The 23,721-nt window shown below is 35.3% G+C and overlaps 1 protein-coding gene across 3 annotated transcripts in view; it reads left to right on the top strand.

Moving 5' to 3' along the window:
* The window catches only part of RB1CC1 (RB1 inducible coiled-coil 1), a 77,674-nt gene that overhangs the window by 24,670 nt on the left and 29,283 nt on the right, over positions 1 to 23,721 (top strand). For 2 of the 3 annotated variants that reach the window (XM_063326860.1, XM_063326859.1), the window contains exons 6-14: positions 4,821 to 5,023; positions 5,988 to 6,411; positions 10,454 to 10,624; positions 14,649 to 14,833; positions 17,255 to 17,441; positions 17,527 to 17,608; positions 18,475 to 18,536; positions 19,577 to 19,680; positions 22,138 to 22,264. In XM_063326860.1, coding sequence (XP_063182930.1) covers positions 4,821 to 5,023; positions 5,988 to 6,411; positions 10,454 to 10,624; positions 14,649 to 14,833; positions 17,255 to 17,441; positions 17,527 to 17,608; positions 18,475 to 18,536; positions 19,577 to 19,680; positions 22,138 to 22,264 — 1,545 coding nt within the window. Of the gene's footprint in view, positions 1 to 91; positions 147 to 4,820; positions 5,024 to 5,987; positions 6,412 to 10,453; positions 10,625 to 14,648; positions 14,834 to 17,254; positions 17,442 to 17,526; positions 17,609 to 18,474; positions 18,537 to 19,576; positions 19,681 to 22,137; positions 22,265 to 23,721 lie in introns of all 3 variants that reach the window. The other variant, XM_063326861.1, reaches the window with a different exon arrangement.

The following is a 23,721-nucleotide window of genomic DNA, read 5'->3' as shown; positions in this document are numbered from 1 at the left end:
AGGGTGACTGAAACCTAGAAGGAGTCCTTTTTGCAGGATTTCAGACACGTGGCAATAGAGGACTTTGATGACTTGTTTCCTTTTACCACAGGGTTGTAGAGAATGGAAAGAACCCTGCATTTCCTGAGAACTTTTGTTCTTTAGAGGTAAGTCCAAAGACCACTTAAGACAAACAGACCTTCCCCGGATTTTTTTCATTCAGATCAGCAGAATTAACGACAGTGGGATACAAAGACAAAGTCTTGAAATTGATGGGAAATATTTTACCAGTTAATTTTTGTTTTAGATAAAATATACTTTGCTTCTACCAATTTTGGTTGAAACATACTAAATGAAAGTAGTTATAATCAGAATCACCTAAATTTAAGTTAAGATGTTTGAAGGAAGTAATTCAAGTAAACATTCTGTTAAAGCACCCAGCCAAAGATAAAAATCTTTCTGGTGGGCCTGTGAATTTCTTGACAAATTAGGAAGTGAAGAGGCTTTTATTTACTCTTCAGTATAACAGCAAGTAGAGATTAGCTTGTGTTTGTCTAGTCATGTACTGGTAGTGGTGCTTCTTGAGGTCTACGTTCCAGTGGTATGGTGAAGCTGTCAATGTTCTAGCTATGCTGGTATAGCCAAGTAAGGTGGACGTAGCTCTACAAGGCAACTGAAGTTAATTTTTATGCTCTGTGAACCATTGGGTGTCTGCCAATTACCCTTGAGTGTGTCTGTGAAAAATCAATGACAAAAGCAAGCCTGTTGTTATGCAGGCTTTGTTTTCTATGCTGGAGCTGGCAACTTTACTGAGAAGTGTTAAAACATGTTTGGATCGCAGGCTTTTATTTATATTTGTGACATAATTCAGTTTTTAGCAGAGAACTGCTTAATTCTTTTCTGCGTATAGACATACTGGTTATGCGTAGTGGATTGGTCTTGATCCTTCTAAAACAGGCTGAGGAGGTCTCCCCAGAAATGTTGTCTATGGAAATGGTAGGAAGAACAAGCTAAATGACTTGAAGATGTATTTCAGTAGTGATGGAATGATAAGAAACAAACATCTGTGTAGTTTTTAATTTCTTAACTACTTATAAGCTACATAGACGCTCTAAAGGAAGCAAAAAGCTTGACCACTTCATTTTCTTACTGCAGACCCTCACGTTTTGAAAGCAGGGTTGTAGCATTGACTGAAATAGTGTTTACTTCTTAACCCCTCCATGCAGCATTAAAAAAAATAAAACAATGCTTTAACGCAGTGCTCTTATACCCTGCATTGGTGTCTGCTTAGTATGGTCTAAGACTGAAACAGTTCTGATAGCTGGACAAATAGTTACTCCATGTGGTTTGAACTTTATTAAAACCATCTACTACCCTGAATTCAGAGTAATATTCCTTACTATTTGAATGTAATGAGCTTGTTTCATGATATTGCCTAAGGAACCAGCATCAAAAGCGGTAGTGGGGTCCTACAGACTCTCATTGTGTTTGGGTTCATCCATGCAGACGGAATTCTACTGCTTGCCCCTCACCACCTGGAGGGAATTTTTTCAGTATTTGGGATACACATGTAAAAATAACTTCGGGAGGATGATAATATGGAATGCCATTGTAATAACTTGCATATGTGCCATGAAACAGTCATGTCTCTGTTTAGCCATACAATTTGAGCTGTAGTGTATTAGCTTGCAGGTAACTTTGAAAATATGTTATTTGAAAGAAACTTGGCTATATTTTCAGGCTAATGAATTTTGAGCTCATTGAGCTTTAAATAGCTCAGAACAAATCTTTTGTCTCTCAGTACTGTATTTATGATTCCTTTCATAAGGGGACTTTTTTGTTTTAATGTCCACATCTGCATATACAACGAGGAGCTGCAGCTGATCGGACAATGAATACCTGGTTGAATACTTAGATGGCATTGGGGTATTTTTAGTTTTATGTAACAGTTCCTTTGGGTATGTCTCTATTATATGACAGGTCCTGACGCTTACTAGAATGCCCTTCTGTTAGGTGGTTTCTAAAAAATAAAGAAACATGAATTTACCTCTCTGGGAAATACTGTTGTTTACTCTTACTTTTATAGGAGTCAGACTTCTGGGATACAAGCTTCTGGTTTGGTTAAATTTGTGTAAATTGACACAGGTCAGACTCGTAGACACGGTGTCAGTGCTGGTCATCAGTAGTGTAACAAATGGTCTCAACTGTAATGACTTTTTTTTTCCTACTAAAATTTGGTAACTTGTGACCTCTGTTTTGTGTTCGAAAGTGTGTTGCTGAGGACATAACCTTGTTAAAACTAAAATCTTAAATCGACAATACTTAGTTTCTCAAGGGAGCATCAAGAATGACATATAATAAAGCTTCATAGGACGACACAAACTTGCAGCTTTTGACTTCCATTGTGGACACAATAAATAGATCTAGCTAAAAAAGCAAACACTGCCCACTAGTTAAGAGTATGTCTCAGAGTGGAAAGTGTGGTCATATCAAGCCTAACGTGTACATTTCCTTATTACACGTGAGTTGTGCCATGCTAAGTGAGTTTGTCCAAAGGAAAATAGAACTAACAGAAGCTTCTACCCAGGGCTTTTAAAAAGCATTTTTATTTGAAGGTGGGAGAAGTCCAGTTTTTCCTTTCCCAGTGAACTGTGATACTCACTTGAAGGAACTGCATAAAGAGACTTTATGATCCGTTTTTGATTTTATAGATGGGTTATATTGTTGTAGTCTTCAAATAATGCGTGGTTCTGCATGTGCTCTCACTTCTGGAATTATTGCCCATAGTTTTGAGGAAGGTTGGCTTTAGGAAGAGAATAGTGTTGAAAGTGAAACGCTTGTGTGCATTCCCAGGACATCTATTAGAACACGATGGGGACACGTAGTTACTTTTTCAGCTTCATATTTCTGGTGTATTTTATAGTATACCTTAGGGTGAAACAGCCTGTTCTTAATATGATAATTGAGGAAGCAGTGGCTCTGCTTTTTTTATATGTGCTGTGGAATTTGCCTTTGTGTAATTTGTATACAAAGTGAATTTAAGAAAATAAGAAAAATTGTTCAAGTTGTCAGTATTGCATTAGTCGGCTTATGTGAATTCAAGTTGTATAGACGAGCTGGAGATAGTCTGAAGAAGATAACTTGCAAGTTTTGGCACTATCTGGATGCTGTCCCAGTTGTGTTAACGGTTGATTTTGACTTGGGAAGCGAGACCTTATGCAGCAAATAAAATAACTGTTCTTTTCAAAGTGGAAATCCTTCTTCTCATGTGCACAGAAAGTGAGCAAAGTTCAGAAAACAAAATGACAAATAGCATCTTTACTATAAAGTTTAGTAATTTGTACTAGCTTTTGATTTCCTTGGAGTTGCTTGTATAAGTATGTTTATATATTAATTGTTCCTCTGCTGATAGCTTAAGATAACAATGATTTGAAGGACAGCGGAATTTTTGTCATGCTGCTTCAGACAAGGCTTGGACTTTGAAGGAAAAAAAAAAAAAAAAGGTGGGGGGATGTTCATAACTTTCAGGTTTTGTCAGTTTTAATGCTGAAACGTTTCAATAAAATTCTCTGCAGTTTTGTTGTTTATTTCAGGAAAAGTTTTGCTGGGCTAAATTTTTTTTGTGTGTGTGTATGCATACGTGCTGCTAAACGTGTGTTCAGCAGCAAATGCATTCTGAAATATACTGGTGTGCTGCATTTTTAACGCTGCTGTATAACTTGCTTGTCCATGCGTGGTTTTCTCACGTGTACTAGAGCCAGAGTTATGTGTTCAGTCCTAGTTTAACAGTATGCTCAACCTGCAAAAAGTAAAGATTTTATTTCTTGGAGGGTGGGTATATATTAGAACCCAACATACAAGTAAGCTCAGGAGAGTATTTTCCATGTAGCATGTTATTGACGAAGTATTGAGCTGAAAGATTCATTGTATGACTTTTGTTTTACTTTCTTATTCTGGTATTTGAGTAGTAGGCACTTTGAGGTGGACAGTCTGTCTTCTTAAACTGGTAAACTTAAAGTAGTTACTTTTCTACTAGGAGTTACAACTTTTGAATTCAATATAATAGGCATTGCTGTTAGTGCACTTTTAGTATGATAAAGTACTTGCCATATGTAGATCTCTGATTTAACTCTGACAAATTGGGTGGTAATTAAATTCTCACTTTCTTATGCCAGTAAAATGCCTCTGTCGTCCAGTTCTTTAATGGAAAAGCTTCCATGTTGGTTTGCATATACCAAGTTTCAGGGTGTGTTTTAGAGTTTTCTGGATACTGTATGCTGCTGCTCATCACATTGCATCTAGTTTATTAATCCATGGAAGACTTCAGTTAACTGTCTACCCTGCTGTTTTCCTCATGCGTCTCTTCTTCCATCTGATGCACCTGTGCTTCTGCGGACTGATCCTGCAGTTCATTGTCTTGTTCTGGGCTTCTGCTTGGCTCATCAATAATTTTCTCCTTAATGGACTTTGTTTGACAGCTCCTTCTACCACATTAGTACAGGCATTATTATTTATGCATGTGTGCACTGAATATTCTCGATTAGAAGCATTTAATTAATTTTATAAGGTTTTTTGGAACTGCAACTTTCACTTGCCTGTTTTGAAGATATTTCCCAGTAAATAGTCTACACATTTTTTCGTCATCTAATTAAAATTTTTAATTAAGAATAGAGGAAGTTTTGTTATTTTTGGTTGAGGTGTTAAGGTGCACAACTCTTTAGCTACCTAAATCTAACACTTTATGTTAACATTTTCTAAAAGTCTCACTTTACTGTGGTAACTATATAAAACATTAATAACCTGAAATGATTCGCATTTTTTGTTGGATATTTTTTTCGCAGGAAATGTATGAGGTTGCCAAGAAACTTTGCTCCTTTTGTGAAGGTCTTGTACATGATGAACATCTTCAGCATCAAGGCTGGGCTGCCATAATGGCCAACTTGGAAGATTGTACATACTCTTACCAAAAGCTACTTTTCAAGTTTGAAAATGTATATTCAAGCTATTTGCAGTCCATAGATGATATCAAGTTGAAACTTACACAGTAGGTTTGCTATTAAACTTCAGCCTCAGTCTCCGAAGTTCCTATATTTTAAACTTATTTTTTGAGTGCTGTGTGTCTGGTGCTAGTTCTAATTAATCAAGCATGTGTGTGTTTGTTTGATTATGTGTCACTTCCTGTTCTATACTATTTATTTTTTTGACTGACACTTTTTCCTTGTATACATTGGCACACAGAAATTATATGGAATTATATGGAAGACGCATTTGTTAATGAACAGCTGTTTAAGAGCTGAAGTCCTTCCAAATGTGCACTAGAAATAGCTAGATAGTAAATTTAGATATTAATCAACATTTTAAAATGCATATTTGCACTTCTGAATTAATTGCTTTTTAATACACTTGAGCTGATATTAAAAATTACGATCTATGTTAAAAGTATGAAGTCATAACGCAATCTTTCTGTGTATATGTATACCTTTGAGAGTGTGTGTGTATATATGTGTGTATATACATATGTATATATGTGACATCTTTCTGAACAACATAGTATTATGATGGTGATGAATATGGTGATATATTATAGTATATCTGCTATAAAGCTGCAAGAGCTTTGCCTAACAGAAGGTATTAAAGAAATAAAGCATAAATATGTTTTAACTGGAAAAAAAAAGTTGAACTTCGTAGCTTTTACCAAATATATAGACAGTTTATCAAACTGTCCTTTTTTTTATTGCATTATAAACGTAAGCTTACTTGGAAGTTTGGAAGAGTTCATATTCAGCAGTGGAGGAGAGCAAAAATTATAACTACTTTAGCTGTCCTCCCACGATGTTGATACTGACACAGTATTTTGAAAGGGTAGTTACCAGATTAATTTTGAAATCAGCTTCAATTCTAAAATAAATAGTACTTTATATTACGCGTGGTTTATATCTCAGTTTTTATGTCATGTTGGCTTCTAGATACTGATGTGTTTTTCTTTTTACCTTTTTCAAAAAAAAAAGCTTGGGTTCTGCTGTTTCTATCATGGCCAAGATACCGCTGCTGGAGTGCCTAACGAGACATAGTTACAGAGAGTGTTTAGGAAGACTGGATTCCTCAGCTGAGCATGGAGGGGCAGAAAGTGAAGAAACTGAGGATGGGAAATTGGTTTCTTCTGATATATCTAAAGTGAACAGTAAATCAATGTTAGCCTCATTTTGCAAGTCAGTTGAACATTCAGCTTTGGAAGGCACAGATTCTGAAAATGTAAAAGGTGATAAGGAATCTGGTGAAAATGCTACTGTCCAGGACAATGAAACATCAGTAGAATTGAAAGATGATGATCAGCCTTCCTTCAACGTGTCTTTGTTAGACTGGATAAATGTTCAAGATAGACCTAATGACGTTGAATCGCTGGTCAGAAAATGTTTTGATTCTATGAGCCGGGTAAGTTACTGATTTATTTTTTTTTTTTAAATCAAATTATTTTGCGTTGAATATTGGTGTTTAGTTTGTGGACAACAGTGCTTTTGAAGTGACTCAACTTTTTGTAATTCGTTGTTTCTCACGTAACTTTCTGCATGGAGACCCAAGCAGAAGCTGCGGTGGGGTGGGCAGTGGGGGTGTGGGAAGTAATTTGAGTTCTTGAGCATTAAGAATTTGATCTGTAGGAAAATGTATAATTTCACAATGTATGCTTATTATCTGGATTGTTTCTCAAATAGCCATTCATGTTGGAATGCCAATAGCTTCTTGTACTGTACGAGTAAAGTGACTTTACTTCTATTATTTCTTTGCCTTTTTCATAGAAATTATTCTAGTAATGAAAGTAAAGCTTTTCCTGGACCAAAGTTAATGTTCTTTGTGTTGAAAATACTGAAGCCTTTGTTAAAACATAGGACAAATTAATGTGGTTAATTGCGAGAAATTTACATACTCTATACATGCATTCTTTATTAGCTGGTACAGATGCACTTGGAAGAGCCCACCATGTCCATTTGCATTTCTGCTGGTAGTAGAATAAAACATTGCTCACTTTCTTTATTTTCCAAATGATTATTTTAACCAGTGAGCATTATAACCTTTTAAAAACCTGTTGCCTAGAGGTTTCCTTCTTTCTTTTCTTTCATTTCAATTTTCTTACATTGTCTAGCCTTGTTTGCATATGTACAATTTTATACTACTACAGCTCAATATATGTTGAACAAATAAAACAGTTTCTGTTGTCTTTGACACTTTATTTCCTCCTTAAGGTAGGACTGGAAGACTGTCTCAGTTATATCTAAATCCCATCTGTTGTAGGGATCGTTATGATGCAGTCAGTTCTGTACATTGTTTTTTCAATTCTGTTTTAAAAGTAGTTGGAGAATTTGACTTAATATTAACGGCTGCTTAAAATTTTCAGCTGTCTTAAATAATAATACAGAAAAGGCTAAAAGGAAGATTGGACTTTACAAGTTTTTTTTCCTTTAGCCAAAAAAATAGTCAGTTTTGTGTGTGAAAGACTTCCTAATTGCAGAAGTCTGAGACAGTTATCTGTCCTGTTTGTTCAGTAATGCCACAAAGTGCTTTCTTTCTACTAGCCTAAAACAAGAGTAACAAAACCCAGTAGTTTGGTTGTGAGCGAATAAATTCACTTTGTACATAACCTTAGAAGGGCGCAAATGTAATGTCTCATAAAGATCAATGTTTTAAGAGACAGATATTAAACAGTTGCTTCCAAATAAATTATAGTGATACTAAAGATACAAAAAGGAAAACAATAACCACTTTAGTTATATACTTACTGTGCCTGTGTTGATGACCTTGTAGTCATATCTGACATACATCACATGTTGCAGAGAGGCTATCTTGTAGTTGTGTGCTTTTCTGTCTTTGCCTTATCTAAGACTAGTTAGAAATCCTTTGTTACAACTATTGTAATTGTTTTGTAACTTAAGCTGGTTTGTGTAGGGGAAAAAAATGTGATTGCTCCTGCAAAAATGAAGTTTCTTTTTATTTTCTTGGCATAAGCAGAATTGGCAGTAGGGAAAACACTTTAGTCAGACTATTCTGGCCACTACCAGAACTGTAATTGGTCAACGTTGAACTACTTTAGTTCACAAAAATCCCCAAAGCTTTGAAGTGATGTGATAGCTCCTAGTTTTCCTTAGGAAAACATTAATTTACCCTGTTTTGATAGCAGCACAAAGAAAGGATTGAATCTTTACCTACTATTGATTTAGGATTAATTTCAAATCAGAATTGGCCTCTAGCTGAAAAGGAGAGGAAAATACTAAAAAAATATTTGCAATATGATTGTTTTTTTTAATATTTACTTGAGATGAACCTTTATCATAGCAAGCTAGAATAAAATGGCACTAACTTTTTTTATGGCTTTTCCCACATTCCCCCCATGCTCTCTCCTTCTTGGAAATATGAACCATAAAAATGGTTTGTGATTGCAATTCTTGTTTGAAACTCTGAATTCGGGTTTTCATGAGAGTTTAAAGCCATCAGAATATGAGCTTTATACCTTTGATGTCGGTGGCCTTGGCAGAACTGGTGTGTCACACAGAGCGCTGCTAGGTATCTTGTTCTCCTAGCCTCTAGGTGTTTATAGAAAATGACACTTCCAATTGCAGAAACCTAGGCTGCAGCAAAAGCAGTGGGTAAGTAGGAGCTAACCAGACATTTCTGTTAAGTGCTATCATAGCCACTTAAGTCTCTTCCTTTTCCAGCCTTTAAGATGAGGATAGCAATATTATCTACCAGTGAAAATAAAGCTGAGTGCTACAGATGCAATTAGGTCAAAGATGGGATAAAAAGTATTGATGGAGGAAATAAATTATAGGGTGAAATGAGAGGAACAGGCTTTTCTTTTTTTTTTTTTTTTTTGTAAGGAGAGATAAAAAACAATTAGTTTCTGAAGGTAAAAAGGAAAAAAAAAAAAAACCACACCATATTGTTCTTCAGTATTTTGTCTGTCAAGAAACTGTTCAGGATGCCACATTGGAGTAATCCTGAATAGGATGGCAATGAAGGTGATCCTATAAAAGCAGTCTGGCTTAATCCCAGAGACTATTTTTGGTTCTTGAAGATGGACAACTCATTTGAGAAAGACCAAGATTCATAAGACCATAACATACTAAAACCTGACCTTTGTAATTTTCAGAAAACTGTAATGTATTTTGTGATGCTAATAATAACATCAATTATTTATTCTGAAAAGTTCTGGGCTAATTACCAGTTTTTAGTACTTCCCCTTATGGTCTTGTTTGTTTGTTTGTTTTGGTTTTTTGTTTGAAGAGAATGAAAGACCTATTCTTTGTAGTTGCTCCTTAATTTGTAATGCTTTTCCTCTTCAGGTTCCTCTCTATATACCCCAGAAGGGTGTTTCCAGAATGAAAAAGTGCTGTGTATGAAAGCTTTTATACAGTTAAATATATAGATTGAGGGGAACATAGTACTTTTATTTATGCTAATATTGATGCATATAAGTGGTGGCTTTTCTATGGGTTAATTTGTGTGCTCTGTGATGTGAGTGGCATTAACCCTGCACATAGATGAAAGAAGCCCATGTTGTGATAGCTAGTGGGACCTTGCAGGATAGGATCCTTTCCACTAGGTTCCGATATTATAGATGGCACACTATAACCATTTTGGATAATTTTTTTTCATATTCTGTTAACACCTAATGACTCTTAGATTATTTTCCTAATCAATTTATTCCAGGTTTAGACTAAACTCTGTCCTATGTAAGCTACTGCAATTACCGATGTTGTTTTTAGAACTAAGGAAATAGACTAATATATTTCACTGCTCTTATGGTGAAACTTGCAAGAGTCACCCTTAATATCTGTGCAGCATTGGTAGCCTCTTAAGGTTTCAAACACTACTTTTTTTCTGAGTAATGGCCTGTGAAGGCATATGATGAAATAATTTAAAAAATGGCTTTTTTATTAGGAAAAACATTATTAAAACATTATTAAAAAAAAAGTATTACAAATGTATTATTTTTCTGTAGCTTGTTTTCCAGTTACTTAGAACTGATTTGGTTGTCTGAGGAATCAATTAAAACATTAATTTAGTGGGAAAAGGCTAATGGGTCTTGCAGCTTTCTCCCACTACCCTCCCTACTGCGCTTTGCATTGAGTCACATTCAGCACTTGTTTTGATTGTAGCTCTGTGGACTCTGTTACAGTGCAGACTGTGTCCATTACCTTTAAACTGCTTCTTCCCCCCCAGCCCTGCCTTGTCCCCTCAACTAACATCCCTTCCCCTTGTAAGGATCCTGATTTGTATGATGGTCTGGTTGGAATGCTTCAAAGAAATTCATGCTGTGATATAAAATCCACAGGCTTATTACCTCAGAATTCTGAAACAGATGACAGATGTAGGCACACATTAGATTAAAAAATAGAAGAAAATACTAAGGTTATAAAAACTCATGTAGCTAGCTCATGTCACCTTTTGGTATGTCAACGGCTAATAATTTTTTTTTTTCCAGCTTGATCCAAGGATCATCCAACCCTTTCTGGCAGAATGTCGACAAACTATCGCCAAACTAGATAATCAGAACATGAAGGCTATTAAAGGCCTTGAGGATAGGCTCTATGCATTGGACCAGATGATAGCAAGCTGCAGCAGACTGGTGAATGAACAAAAAGAACTTGCTCAGGTAATACACGTTTGTGTGTGTAGCATTGGAAGATGGTAGATTTTTGATATGTGTATGCTGTTAAAGATTACAACAAAACAATTGCATGTCTTAATGGAAGATAGTTTTCAACGTATCACACTGGAAATGCCCCGAAAGGTGCTATATTCATAATAATTTCTCATTTAAATATTGGTAGTTTTTCATCTTGTGGTCATGTTTCCAGCTCATAACTCCAACTACACATTTATTTAAATACTTTCTTTAAAACATCAAAATAATTGAAAATGCAACAGTGGGTGGAGGACAGCACCAGAACTTAAATATAGGGCTTATATTTATGTCGCTTCATCTATATTGCAGAAAAAGACACTCTACAAAATAAAAATGTCTTACTTAAATTATCCTAGGCTTAATGCACTAGGAACATGCAGAGCTGTAGTTCACTGCAACTTTGGCAACTGCATAGTAAGCTGTATATTTTTATAGCCATAGTATTTCTGTCAATATGCTCTTGGTTGTAATTTGGAAACATATATTTAATTCCAATTCAGCTAATCAGCATTCTCATCAAAGCACTGGTGTAAAATTGCTGGCTTCTGAGATACATCAGTATATGGTATTGTTTCTGGAATAGAATACATTTAGTTTATTTTTATTTTAGAAATTAGATTTCTTCTGAATGAGTAAGAATCACTTAAAATATGGTAAATTTAAAAACTTTGAAAATACTTTTAAAGGTGTTTCTTGTTATGTTAAGGTATATCTTGTTACATGTAGTGAATGGTTTAAAAACAGGTTGTGCTGTGTTAGTGTAACGTTTTGCACGTTAGTGTAGAAAGCTGCTAATAAAAATAGGATCCGATGAAGTTGTCTAATAGCTATAAACTTTGTAGATACTTATTTTTAAAGCTTATTTGAAAATTGATGTTTTTAATGAGCATCCTTGGCTTAAGGAAAAGAAAACATCTGACTTAAACATTATCTTAGTATCTGTTTGTACATATCTCTGTCAAATCTAAATTGCACCTGGCTTACAGCTACATTTAAGAGCAGACAACTTTTTGCCAACTGTAGAACATCTATAGACGAGTATTTATGTATTTTTAAAGGTAGTGCTTGCAACCTGTGTAATAACTGTTAATATTTGGTGTTACCTTAAAAAAACCACAGATAACTTTCTTTTATGTCACACCTTTCAGCAGTGAACTATTTCTGTTCATAAAGAAGTAAGTGGATGTACTTTATTGAACAAGACAAGGAACATCTCAACAGTAATTCCATTGGCAGCGTGTGTATAGGAAGCTGTAGGCTTACTTTCCTCAGGCCAGAAAAAGCTGACACGCTATCCAGAATTTGAGTTGACTTTCCAGTCTCAGTTTCATTACAAGAACACAAAGCAAACTTATCCCATGGAACAAAATCATCTGCTGCTAGAAGCTTAGTTCTTCATTGCTTAGTTAATTGGCTTGTTCCATAAGAGTTCTTTTGTTTCCAGTCGGCCTTTTCAGTGAACTGACCATTAGAGAGCCTTTTGAAAATGAAATGAAAAAAAAACTATTGTGAATAATTGATCTCCAGACCCTAACATATAATAAGGAAAGCTACTTTGTTAAATTCAAAAACTATTTTTCTCTGTGGAAGCTGGAATTTGTGACATAAGCATATAGAATTGCAGTCAGTAGGTGGCATTAGGTAATAAGAGTATGCCTCTAGAAAATTGGGAGCCTCTTAATCTGTCATTGTGATTCTACCCGATAGCTTATCCTTTCCAACATTTTGTTTGTTTTGTTTTTCTCTAATTTGCACTATTGGTAGTGTAGCTTTTCAAAACATTCTGTTACACTAAAATGCATTTCCATCAATTGGGTTCGTAGAAGCATTAGTCTTCTGTTAGCTCCGTCAGAGTGGAAAAAAAAAAAAAAAAAATGGTTTGCAGATGGCCGCCTCAATTCTCGGCTTGCTATTTTTCACTTGAAGCTGTTGGGGAAAGGACTTTGACCTAAAAAAGGAAGAGTTACACTTATTGTTATATTCTGTACTTTTATTTCCCTCCTGCTTCTTGATACAGTTAGATTTACAGGTTTATAGTGATTCAGGGTCATCTCAGCTGCTTATTACATCAGACTGCCACACTTCCTTGCTGATTGCTTGAACTTTGGTCTAAAATGTTTTTGAATATCCTTTATTTTTGATTCTTTGATTTAGAAATAGGCATAGGGAAATATCTATAAAGGCATTATCCTGTCTGTTTCAGGACCCTTCTTAGTTTAACTGTGATGCTCATGTAATGAATCCTGTCATCTGATCAGGGCTAGAAAAGCAAGAACTTGTGAGAACAATTGATTATTTAGATCTTGGATTTTTCAACAATTTATTGGAGTTCCATCCCCTCCTTTTTTTTTTTTTTTTTTTGACAGTTTACTGTAGTTTTTCTAGTATGCTGGTATTCTTTTTTCTGATTTGCGTACTAGGGTAATTTTAGTTTAAACTTTATTTAAAATGTATCCACAGATACTGAAATGGCAAAAGATTCTCAAATTTATGAAAAGCCCTTTGGAACTGAGAGTAAAGCTGGAATGGATTTTCTAGCTCAGTGCATGCAGTTTTGTGTAACTTCAGGCTCCATGCCATGTGATTCATTTAAAAAGCTTACTGAGCTGCTATTTAAAGGCAATTATTTTCTTGACTTTTCTAATCTTGTTGCAAAATTGTATAGAATCTGATTGTCCTAATGTTTATAAACATCAGTTAATCTCAGATCTGAAAGTATTCTTCACTACTTCAAATCTCTCATGCCTGTACTGCCTTTGATTTGGTGCTTAGCAATTCCCTAATGCTTATCGCAGCATATTTTTCAATGTCTTTGTCTTCCTTGACCAAACAACCCAAGTTCTTTTGATGGGGCTGTCTTCTTCATCTCGGTAAGATTCAGTTCTTCCCACCTTTTCTAGTTTCCATTCACTTGGCTTGGATAATGCAGACAGTTAAAGTGTTTGCAGCCTGCTTTTGTTTCACAGAGGGTGCTCGCTCATTCAGTACATAACTTACTCACAGTTCAGAAATGGTTGACCCTTCAGTATTCTCTTCCATCTTCAGTGTGCGTCTTCTTCCTTTTCTTTTAATTACACTTAATATACTTGTTTGATACTTTCTTTGATTTCTGTGGTGTTCTCACTAGGATAGAAATATTTCTTGCAGGCTTTGCAAATATGTTTTATAGCATATAATGACAAGATTGCCTTACATTCAATATCAAGTCAGCAATGACAGTGGTTTTATTTTTGAGCAGTTTTGTATAACTCTCTATGGTTTATGGTTCTCATCAATCTCAGCATCAGAAAGAAACACTTAAAACTATTGTCTGGTTTTGAATTCTTTGTTAAGAAAACAAAGGCTTAATAAACAGGTTTATGGAACTGTAATCAGCCATCTAAGACTTGTTTATCTAAGGCCGTCCATCTTCCCTGTTCTATCCCCCACCCTTCCAGGGGTTGCCTGTTACCATCCACAACAGATAATTCTTTGTCGTGCCCAGTTCCTACATATAAATAAGATGTCTACCTGTGATCTTGGCTCTCAAGAAGAATTAGTTTCATGTATGAATTTCTTCATGCAAAAAATATTTTCTTTAGCCCACAGTAGCACTGAATGTGCTCTAAGTTGATGTGAAGTCTTGCATATGCTAGAAGTTAACAAGCTGGTTGTTTTCAGAAATTAGAATGATGGTTGATCCTCTCCATCCTAGTAGCTACTTTTCTGCTGCCTTAGCTCTTGCGAACTTTCAGTGGTGTTGGTTAATCGTGTATAGTTCTTAGACGGTTGTGTTGGTAACCGTTTGAAAGAGAAAGATGAAATTTATTTGGTCTGGCCTATAGAATGAAAAGAAAGCAACTTTGACACTTGTCTACGTAGCATTCTGTTATACTCCTGAATGGTTACAGTGAGTTTATTAAAATGCTTGCATTCTTACAGAGAAGATAGATCACTTCCATGCTTTTTGATTGTCACAAATCTTGTTTAACAAATGTGTCTCTTCCTCTAGGGATTTTTGGCTAATCAGAAGAGAGCTGAGAACTTGAAAGATCCTTCTGTGCTGCCTGATTTGTGTTTGAGTCATGCAAATCAGCTGATGATTATGTTAACTAATCACAGAAAACTGTTAGATATTAAACAGAAGTGTACCACTGCCAAACAGGAGCTTGCAAATAATCTACAAGTCAGATTGAAGTAAGTTACAACTCTTCAACTTTATATTGCTTTCATTTGCAATAACGCTGTTTAAAGAAGGTGTGTCATAAGAAAATCTTTGGTACTGCATAAAGCTTTTCTTAATGGGAGAGAAAATGAAAGTTGGATTACTTCAGTATCTATATGAAGTTATTTTTAAGTGTGAAACAAAATACTATTTCAAGAGAAACTTTTCTTAGAGTTTAAACAGTCTTCATATCAATAAAACAGTATCCAAGAACCTACAATCCCCGCTCCTCTCATCAACCTCAGAAGCCAACTGTATCTTATTTAAAATTCGACTGGCAATTATATTGATATTTTCAAAGGATTAAGCATAAGTGAAACACTCTTCAGCAGCTTGTGATCACATCAAAGGAGAAAAAAATGGCAATAGTTTGTTTTACTTGTAGTTCACGAAAAATAATTATATCTAGTCATAGCCAGTAAAAATGGTGATTTTTCATGTAAGCATCATTAATGTATAATGTGGAAGGCAGTAAGTAGTCTGTATTGCTCAATGGGGACTGCACTTTAATTATTAAACTTTAGATAACTTGTCAAGATAAAGAGGAAAAGTATACAGAGTTTAATAATTTTTAGAAGGGAAAAAAAAGTTGTTTATGCTAGCAGCAAATAATTAGGCAACATTGTGACTCTGTTAGACTTGCATACTGGATTCTGTGATATCCATCAAGAAGATCCATTTTTTTCTTCTTGAAGGGATTGCAGTTTGTATAGATGAGGCAGATGCAAGGTGCAGGAAGAAGCAGCAGTGTACTAGTGACAAAGGTCCTGTTGTGTTGGTAAAATAAATTACTGCTAGGTAAATTGAAATTTGAATTTGTTGCCTATGCATCTGCTCTTAACCCAATGAAAAGATTACATTTTTCCACTATTTTTCATTGTAGCAGGTATTTAGGGATAGTAAGTAGAACCTAGATTGACATAAATATCACTTTTATTTCCTATATATTAAAGTATTTGTGTAGTATACACTTAATTCATGAGTTATTAGAGGAAAAGGCTTACATCCCTTTATGAAGGAATAAGCTAGTGAGGTGTGGAGAGTGAATGAAAAGAGGATAGATCTGAAGAGAAGAACAAAGCATAGATGTTTAAAAAAAAACAAAAAATTAAAACCCATCAACAACTTGCCCCCACTTCCCCCCACTCCCCAAAAAAACCCAACCACGAAACAGACATACAAAAAACCCCACTGTATTTTGTGTCAAACCAAACGTTCTTCTAGCTACTCTTCAGTAGCAGTTACTAGCAAATGACCGTAATGGGAATCTAATAATGAGGAAAGAACATAAACTTAACTATATCTAAATATTCTTAGAGAAGAATATTCTTATCTGCTCTAGAAGCAGCTCTTCTGTTTAATTGCTGATGGAGAGGTTTTTCCTTGAACTAGTCCAGCTTCTTCTTGAATCCACAAACTTCTATTTTTTGCAAATTCTGCAACTTAACTGTATGTTGTGTGGAAAATGTACTTCCTTTTGTGTTTTGAACTGGCCACTTGTTGGCTTCATATAATGCCTTCTTTTTATTTCTTACTACTGAATACTATGAGAAAGTCAACAGAGTGGGTCTTGTAGTTTCCTTGTTAATATATGTTCCTAGTCGCTTAATATTGACTTGTTTGTATTTGTTGTTTCATTTTCACTTCACTTCTGTCAAGAAAAAAAACAAATTTTTTTTTTATTACTTGTGGGATATACCTCCACCTTTTGCCTTCTGTGATTGCAAAGTTGCTGTAATGTTTCCTCTCCCCATCACCAGATGATCGCCTTTTCATTAGTTATCCTGTGACTTAGTTATGTTGGTGGCTGTGCTTGAAATTAATGTATTGATTGTATCAATAAGATAATTGAAGGTGTGGTTACGAGGTGTGAGAATTTGTATGTCACAGGGGCTGTTATCTGTAGTACGTGAGTAGATGGTGTGAGCTTCCCAAACAGTGTTTTGATCTTATTTCTTTGACAGTATCCCTACTCTTAATATTTCTTGCTAATGCTTTTCAATAAGTATTTTTAAGATTTATAAACAAAAAGTAGTCCCTTCTTTGCTCTGGATGTTTTTTTAATTCTTCTGGAGAAAGGTATGTTATCATTCCTCTTAAGGTTATGTGTGCTAAGAGCATTACTTGTTAAAAAAAAAAAAATTAACTGAAATGATGGCAAGTGTTCATTTTTTGAGCACTAATGTGAATATCTTACTGTGAGAAATTAACAGGGAACTGCAAGGTGACTACTGGATTCTGAATTGCTTGGTACTTCCAGATAACCTGTTGTTGTCCCACGTACAATGATGTCAATGTTCAGTTCATCCAGACATGTTGCTAATCTTAGTGAAATTTAAATGCAGAAAAGATGACAAAGTTGTTATCTTCTAAAGTGTAACCTACTTTTGTAGGTGGTGTTGTTTTGTAATGCTTCATGCTGACCAAGATGGAGAGAAACTACAAGCATTGCTTCGTCTTGTAACAGAGCTCCTAGAAAGGGTCAAGGTTGTAGAGGCTCTCAGTACTGTTCCTCAAATGTACTGTCTAGCTGTTGTTGAGGTTGTGAGAAGAAAAATGTTCATAAAACACTACAGGGAGGTAAGTAAGTAAGTAAAACTTCGAGACCAAACCTTTGTGTCAATGTATAAATTAACAACTAACTACATATTTTTCCCTTCCACAGTGGGCGGGTGCTTTGATAAAAGATGGGAAACACCTGTATGAAGCTGAAAAGGCAAAAAGGGAATCTTTTGGTAAACTGTTCAGTAAGTACTTTCTCTTCTGTGAGATCAGAATTATGGTTAAGTGACACTTGTCTTTGTAATTAAAATACTTCTGTTACGTTGCAGCTTTAATACCTTATAAGTTTTCTTTTTTAGACTTAAATAGAAAATGCATGCAGTGTGGCAGATGGTCGTATTATGAACAAATTTTTTTCTAGTAATCAAATCAATTGTTTCATATAGATTATCCAAAATACTGTGACAGTTGTAATTTGTTTAGTGCTTGTAAAAGACTTCTAATTATTAAATTTGAATGTGGTTTCTGTTTGAATGTTGTGCATGAGCTTTTTCTGTTCTTTTAAATCACACTTTTAAAACCAGTACTGAATATTCGGGTAAGGCTATAACTTCCTCTGTACAACTTTAAAAAACAAACAAACAAACAATAATGAAGACCCATGTCTAAAGACTTTGACCAAAAGTTAAAAAAAAATAATTAAAATTGAAGTTGATGGTAAAAGAAATCTGATTATTTTTTCTCATTTTCTGCAAAGTTTGCAACTTAAGTTCTGAATGAACTGCTAAAATAAGAAAGTTGAGCGAAAGTTTATCAAAATTTTGGAAAGGAAATTAGCAAGATTACAATGAAAATTTGAAAAAGGAGTTGAGGCTTTTGCAGGGGTAAACATTAAGCGAAAAAGCTTCAATGAAGTGAGTAGTTCTACTTAGTGGGTTTTGCATGAAGTTCTGTCACTTGCAGTTTTGATGTTGTCAAGAAATGGCATAGTTAGTAATAATTTCAAATTTAATTCAGCTGTTAAAACTGCAGTAGCTTAACTGTTTTCTCTTGAGACATTGTTTGTATGTTGTGTTTCTTTCTTTTAAATAACTGTTTCTTCTTTGTCCAGGGAAGTCTTTTCTAAGGAATCGTTTGTTTAGAGGACTTGATTCCTGGCCTCCATCCTTTTGTGTATGTACTCAATATATTTTTGGGTTTTATTTAAAACTTATGCTTAATTCATTCAAGGTCAGGTTGCCTGACAGGCAGATCAGTGCCTGTCAGGTTGTTCTGGCACAGATGAAAAAGCTGGGGGATAGTTTTCTTTGCTGTTTCAAGTGACCTGTATTAACATTGGTTCATAACTTGCAGTGTAGTGGGAGAGGAAATGTCAACTCAGTACTCATTTTTAACAAGGGGTCTGTGGTATTGAACAAAAAATTGCTATTAATGATCAGAAAAAAGGAGCCATGGGGATAATTTCATCATCTAATTATCTCCTCTGAATAGCAGAGAGATAAAGTTAATCGGATGGTAAAAGGAAGTAAAAGGTTTTTGTGTTTTTCTATAATCACTGGATGAGTAGAAAAGCATTTTTGTCTCTTTATTGGCTGTTAACGTGAAGGGGTGAAAAAGTATACCTGTAATCAAGCATTGATGGTTAACTTAGATTTCATAAAGCTTGGTCAGTTCAAATAAGATAATTCTCCTTGATTCTAATGTTGCCATCTCACTTTGCCTTGTTTAACCTTTTCAGCTTCTCCTTTGCAGCTTTTTTTATAGGATACTTGAGAAAATAAAAATGCCACTCACTTCACTGTTTTGAATACTGAACAGAATTAATATTTGACTGTATGTTTAGCAGCACAGTAAAGAAAGCTTCAGTATCATCTCTTATCCCTTAACTTTTTAAGCACAACCTTAACGTTTATGAAGCTTAGTAATAGGAAGGAAGTTGGTCTAGATGATCGTTGAGGTTCCTTCCAACTGAAATACTCTATTCTACTGTTGCCTGAGTATGGGTAGATCAATGACTATAAATGTAAATTATTATTTTTAGGGATGTGAGGCCAGGCATGGTTCCTTTAAAAAAAAAAAATAGACTTTTTTTTGTGAGAGAAACTTAACACCAACTTTTCTGTGTTATTAGTTAAGTTCTTTTTTAATCCTTCTTTAGTTATCTTGATATTATTTACCTTAACAATGTGTAAATTAATTTCTTCTTCATACAGACACGAAAACCTCGCAGATTTGACAGTGAGCTTCCAGATATCTCATTAAGTGACTTGCAGTTTTTGCAGTCTTTTTGTCCGTCAGAAGTACAGCCACTACTCAGGTAAAGCACCTTTTTAAACTGTATGTTATGAAAATAGCTGCCCCCCCTCCGCTCCCTCCCGAGATCGTTTTTCATAAGGAATGGGCAAGATATTTTTTGAACTGATGTCATTCTTAAGCTGTAGTCTTCACTGACTTAATGGAGATACATATTATCTACATGCTTCACGTACTGAAGCTGGGATGATTTGAACACATGTATTCTGTATTGAGATGTCAAGGATGTTGGATGTTCCTCTGAGCTGCCTCAGAGCTAAAAACCAAAAAAAACCAGTTGTCAGTTTTAAACTGAAATTCATAACTTTTTGTTGGATCAGAATTAGATTGGGTTTTTTTTATTTGCTCTTTGTTAAGTGGTATTCTGGAGGAAATAAAATAAATTTCTTTAGCCCAGCATGAGATCATAGAGATCTCCTGTATTCAATTACTGCCTTTTCTTTGACAGACTTATTTTAAGAAAAGGTATATTCTCTAAGTGCCTCTGCTGTCTATGAAAGTCCATCATTTTGAGCAAAGCTTTATTTCTGTGTTTCTTATCTCCCAACAATGAGGCAGACATGGAAATTTAGACAGGAAAGCTCCTGTTTTGTCTCACAGGCAACTCGACAGGATTAGTTTCTTACCTAGAATTTGGAGATGTCTTTCTGGAAAAGTAGACTGTTAGAGTGAGCTTTCAAACTTATATGTCTTAAACCTGTAGCAAGCAGAGAAATGCCAACCAAGATAATGGGCAAGAAATAGGCAGTAGCAAGTTCTGTGTAGGCTCTGTCTAGGAAGAGATCTGTCTGTCAGTATGACCATAATCAGATGCTGCATGTATCCATCATCCTTCTCTTGGAAGAGATCTGCAGTTAGAGATTTGATGATATTCCTTTTGTCTTTTTCTGGCCCCAAGGCCACAATCCCACAAAGGAGGATGAGGTAAATCCAAGAGGAGGATGCTCATCTGTCAGGTTCACCAAAAGTATCAGCCTGATACCTGTTATTGGTGCACAGTGCAGGAGGCGAATTCACTGCATTTTTCACCTCTATTTTGTACTGACATTTTTTTTGATTCAGAATTCCCGGCCATCCTTACAGTATTGCTTTTGGAATTAAAAGTAAGTATAGTGAGCTTAGTCTGCTTGACACTGGATTTGCCCTAGATCATGATGCAGCTGATGTACCCTTTTAATTTCTCTTGTTATGCTCTTGGGCTTGCTCCTCAGTGTTTCTGCAAGAAAAAACCGCAAACTATAGTATCGTATTGCTGACGTTTGCCTGAATTCTGGGTTTGTGAGAATTTTATGACCCTCCTGGAAAGTTTGGACTGAGTTCAGGAAGAATTTTTGCCTTGCTATTCTCAGAAAACTAGTCGCTAACTGAGTTGTTTTAGTTGGTCTGAATTGTAGTGACATAGGTTTCCACTTGATGGCAATAGAGGTGGGATTATGCCACATTTCTCCTGATTGCTGGGCTCAGGATTACATTTGATGGAAATATTAATGATAGTGGTGGACTTGCAACTCGAGTGGGTGACTCTTTGCACACCTTGGTAGACACTGAGCTTCAGAAGAAACTTAGAGCAAAAAAAAAAATCTAAAATCCAAAGAGCAAGTAATAGGCAAACTGAGACCCAGTACAAAGTCCTCTTCTGTCAGCACTGAACCCCTAAGCTGCATAATTAAAATGATGCTTCTATTTACTTACAGTGCTTCAGTCTTCTGAAATTATATGTTTGAACAATTACTGAAATCTTAATTCTACAAAAAGACACTAGATAGCACTTGCTCTATACATAGAAAAGAGAATGCAAAATGCTTTCATTGTCTTGTTAGTCTAAGTGAACTCCTGTTTCATGATTTCAGTGGAGCTATTCCTGAACAATTAAAAATTCTGGATATACGGACTCTCAAGAAAAACTAAATAAATCTTGCTTTTCCAGAGGCTTAGAAAACTTGCAATTGAACGCTTATCTTGCAACACTTGCAATGCGATCGTGACACATTAATCAGTCTTTTAATTTAGGTTATCTATCATTACAATGAAATAGTAGAGAATTAATAGCTACTTCAAAGGAAGAGCTGGGTTGGAGAGAATCCAACTGGAGAGAATAGAGTCATTTGCAAACACAAGTGCTTCAATTACAGATCTAATCACTATAAATTCTTTTCTGTTACTGTTACTTTAGATACTACTGGTAAACGTTTTCCACAGAAGGAAAGAGTCTGACATATTACTTCCCCATCATTGTGCTTATCACTATCTACTCCTTAAAAGCTCTCAAGTTCTTAATTTAAAACACAAATACCAGGTGCTCTTAGGGGATTTTCCATGTAAAATGGATTAAATGAAGAAAGTACAAACCTTACACAGAGGGAAGCTTAGTCTTGTGGGAATATACACATAATAACTTAATATATTTCAATATTAGATTAACAATGTGGAAAAAAAATTTTAATCCTATGTTGTTTTTAAGGGTTCCCATACTTTGTGACTTTGAACCTCTTCACCAGCATGTACGTGCTCTACATAACCTGGTAAAGGCAGCACAGAGTTTGGATGAAATGTCACAAACCATTACAGACCTGCTGAATGAACAAAAGGTATTTTTGTTTTTCTTTACCAAGAAAAGAGAATATTCTGTTCAAGAGAGCAGAGTATTTTCATAATACTGTTTTATCAGCCATGTCAGATAGAAACTGTCATTCCAGATGTAAAGATTAGTTTGTTTCATAACTGCATAATAATAGTTTCCTTTCTAACTGCATACTAGTAAATATTCTGAGAATTTTGAGCTCTTCAGTGAGCAAAGTGAGTCTATCTAGGGTATAGTCAGGTGTTATTGGATGTCATCTTAACATTTAACAGACACTTATATTCCACAGAAATTGTAGAAGTAGAATTATTCTGTTAATATTTCTGTTTTTCTGACAATTTCTCAAGCTTCTGTGTGCAGAATGTGTGCATTTTGCCTTTGTCACTTTAGTTTGTATTTAATGAAATTGTTACTTCTCTAGATTTTAGCATTGCTGCAAAAAGTCCTTTTGCCAGAAACAGTTAAGGAGAACTTAGGGCCTTGGCTGGTTGTTCCCGGTAGCCTGAATATTGATGTGTCACCTTCTCCCTTGTTGCAGTCCTGCTTTTGGGGAAGGGAAAAATATGTGCAGTCGTCGTCTTCACGTATAGAAGGAACAGATGGCAAAAAGATCTCTTCCTAGTTTCACTCTGCCTGTCAAGCAGATTCTTTCCCCTAAAAGCTCTGCTTGTGCCAGTTACTTTTTATCATTTCTGTGCATTCAGCCACTAACTTTCTTAATACACCAAACAGGGTCCTTTTAGCTTGTGACTGTAGCCTGTCCCAGTGAAACTCTGGGTGAATTTAGCAATGCTTAAAGCTTTATATGAAGCTGACTGGTTCAAATTTGGTTTCTTTAGCAGGTTGGGTTTCTTTTTTATGTGGGATTCTATGTTGTTCTCTGCGTCGTAAGTGTTTGTATGCACTTTGCTGACTAGAAGAAGGTTTTTAGCAAATTCCTGTTTAAACCAGGTGACAAAGTCCTCTATCTTCTTATTCCTCTGGGACTCGGACAAGAGATTTACTGGCAGTCTTTCATATACGTAAAATATGAGATCTGGGCTGCTCTTTGTTCTGTAATATAGAAAAAGCATGTCATATATCATGTCTGAGCGCTTTTCTTTCTTTAGATGGTTTTTATATGAACAACCATTAAGAACAAGAGTGTTAGGGCCTGGCAGCTTTATTAGCCAATGGAATGGCTAGGAGTGGTGTAAATTTTGTGAAATTTGGGAGTTTTCTGAACATGCTGTTCAACAGACCATGCTCTGAAATATAGACATCCACCCTCAACTTGAAGCATCCTAAAATTTTTCTCAAAAGAAACCGGGATAGTGACAGGTGTTCTAATGAATTAATTTTTTGCTAAGGCTTGCAGTGTCAGAAGAGTGTGAAATAAATCAAAGGAGCAACTTTTAATTAAATATAATAACAGTAGAAAAAGAAACAGCAAAGCTGCCTTACTTGTTCAAGTCTTCATGGCTT

This window comes from Chroicocephalus ridibundus, chromosome 2, assembly GCF_963924245.1.
Source record: "Chroicocephalus ridibundus chromosome 2, bChrRid1.1, whole genome shotgun sequence".
In the NCBI taxonomy this organism is placed as follows: domain Eukaryota; kingdom Metazoa; phylum Chordata; class Aves; order Charadriiformes; family Laridae; genus Chroicocephalus; species Chroicocephalus ridibundus.
This window is presented reverse-complemented; position numbering and strand designations above follow the sequence as displayed.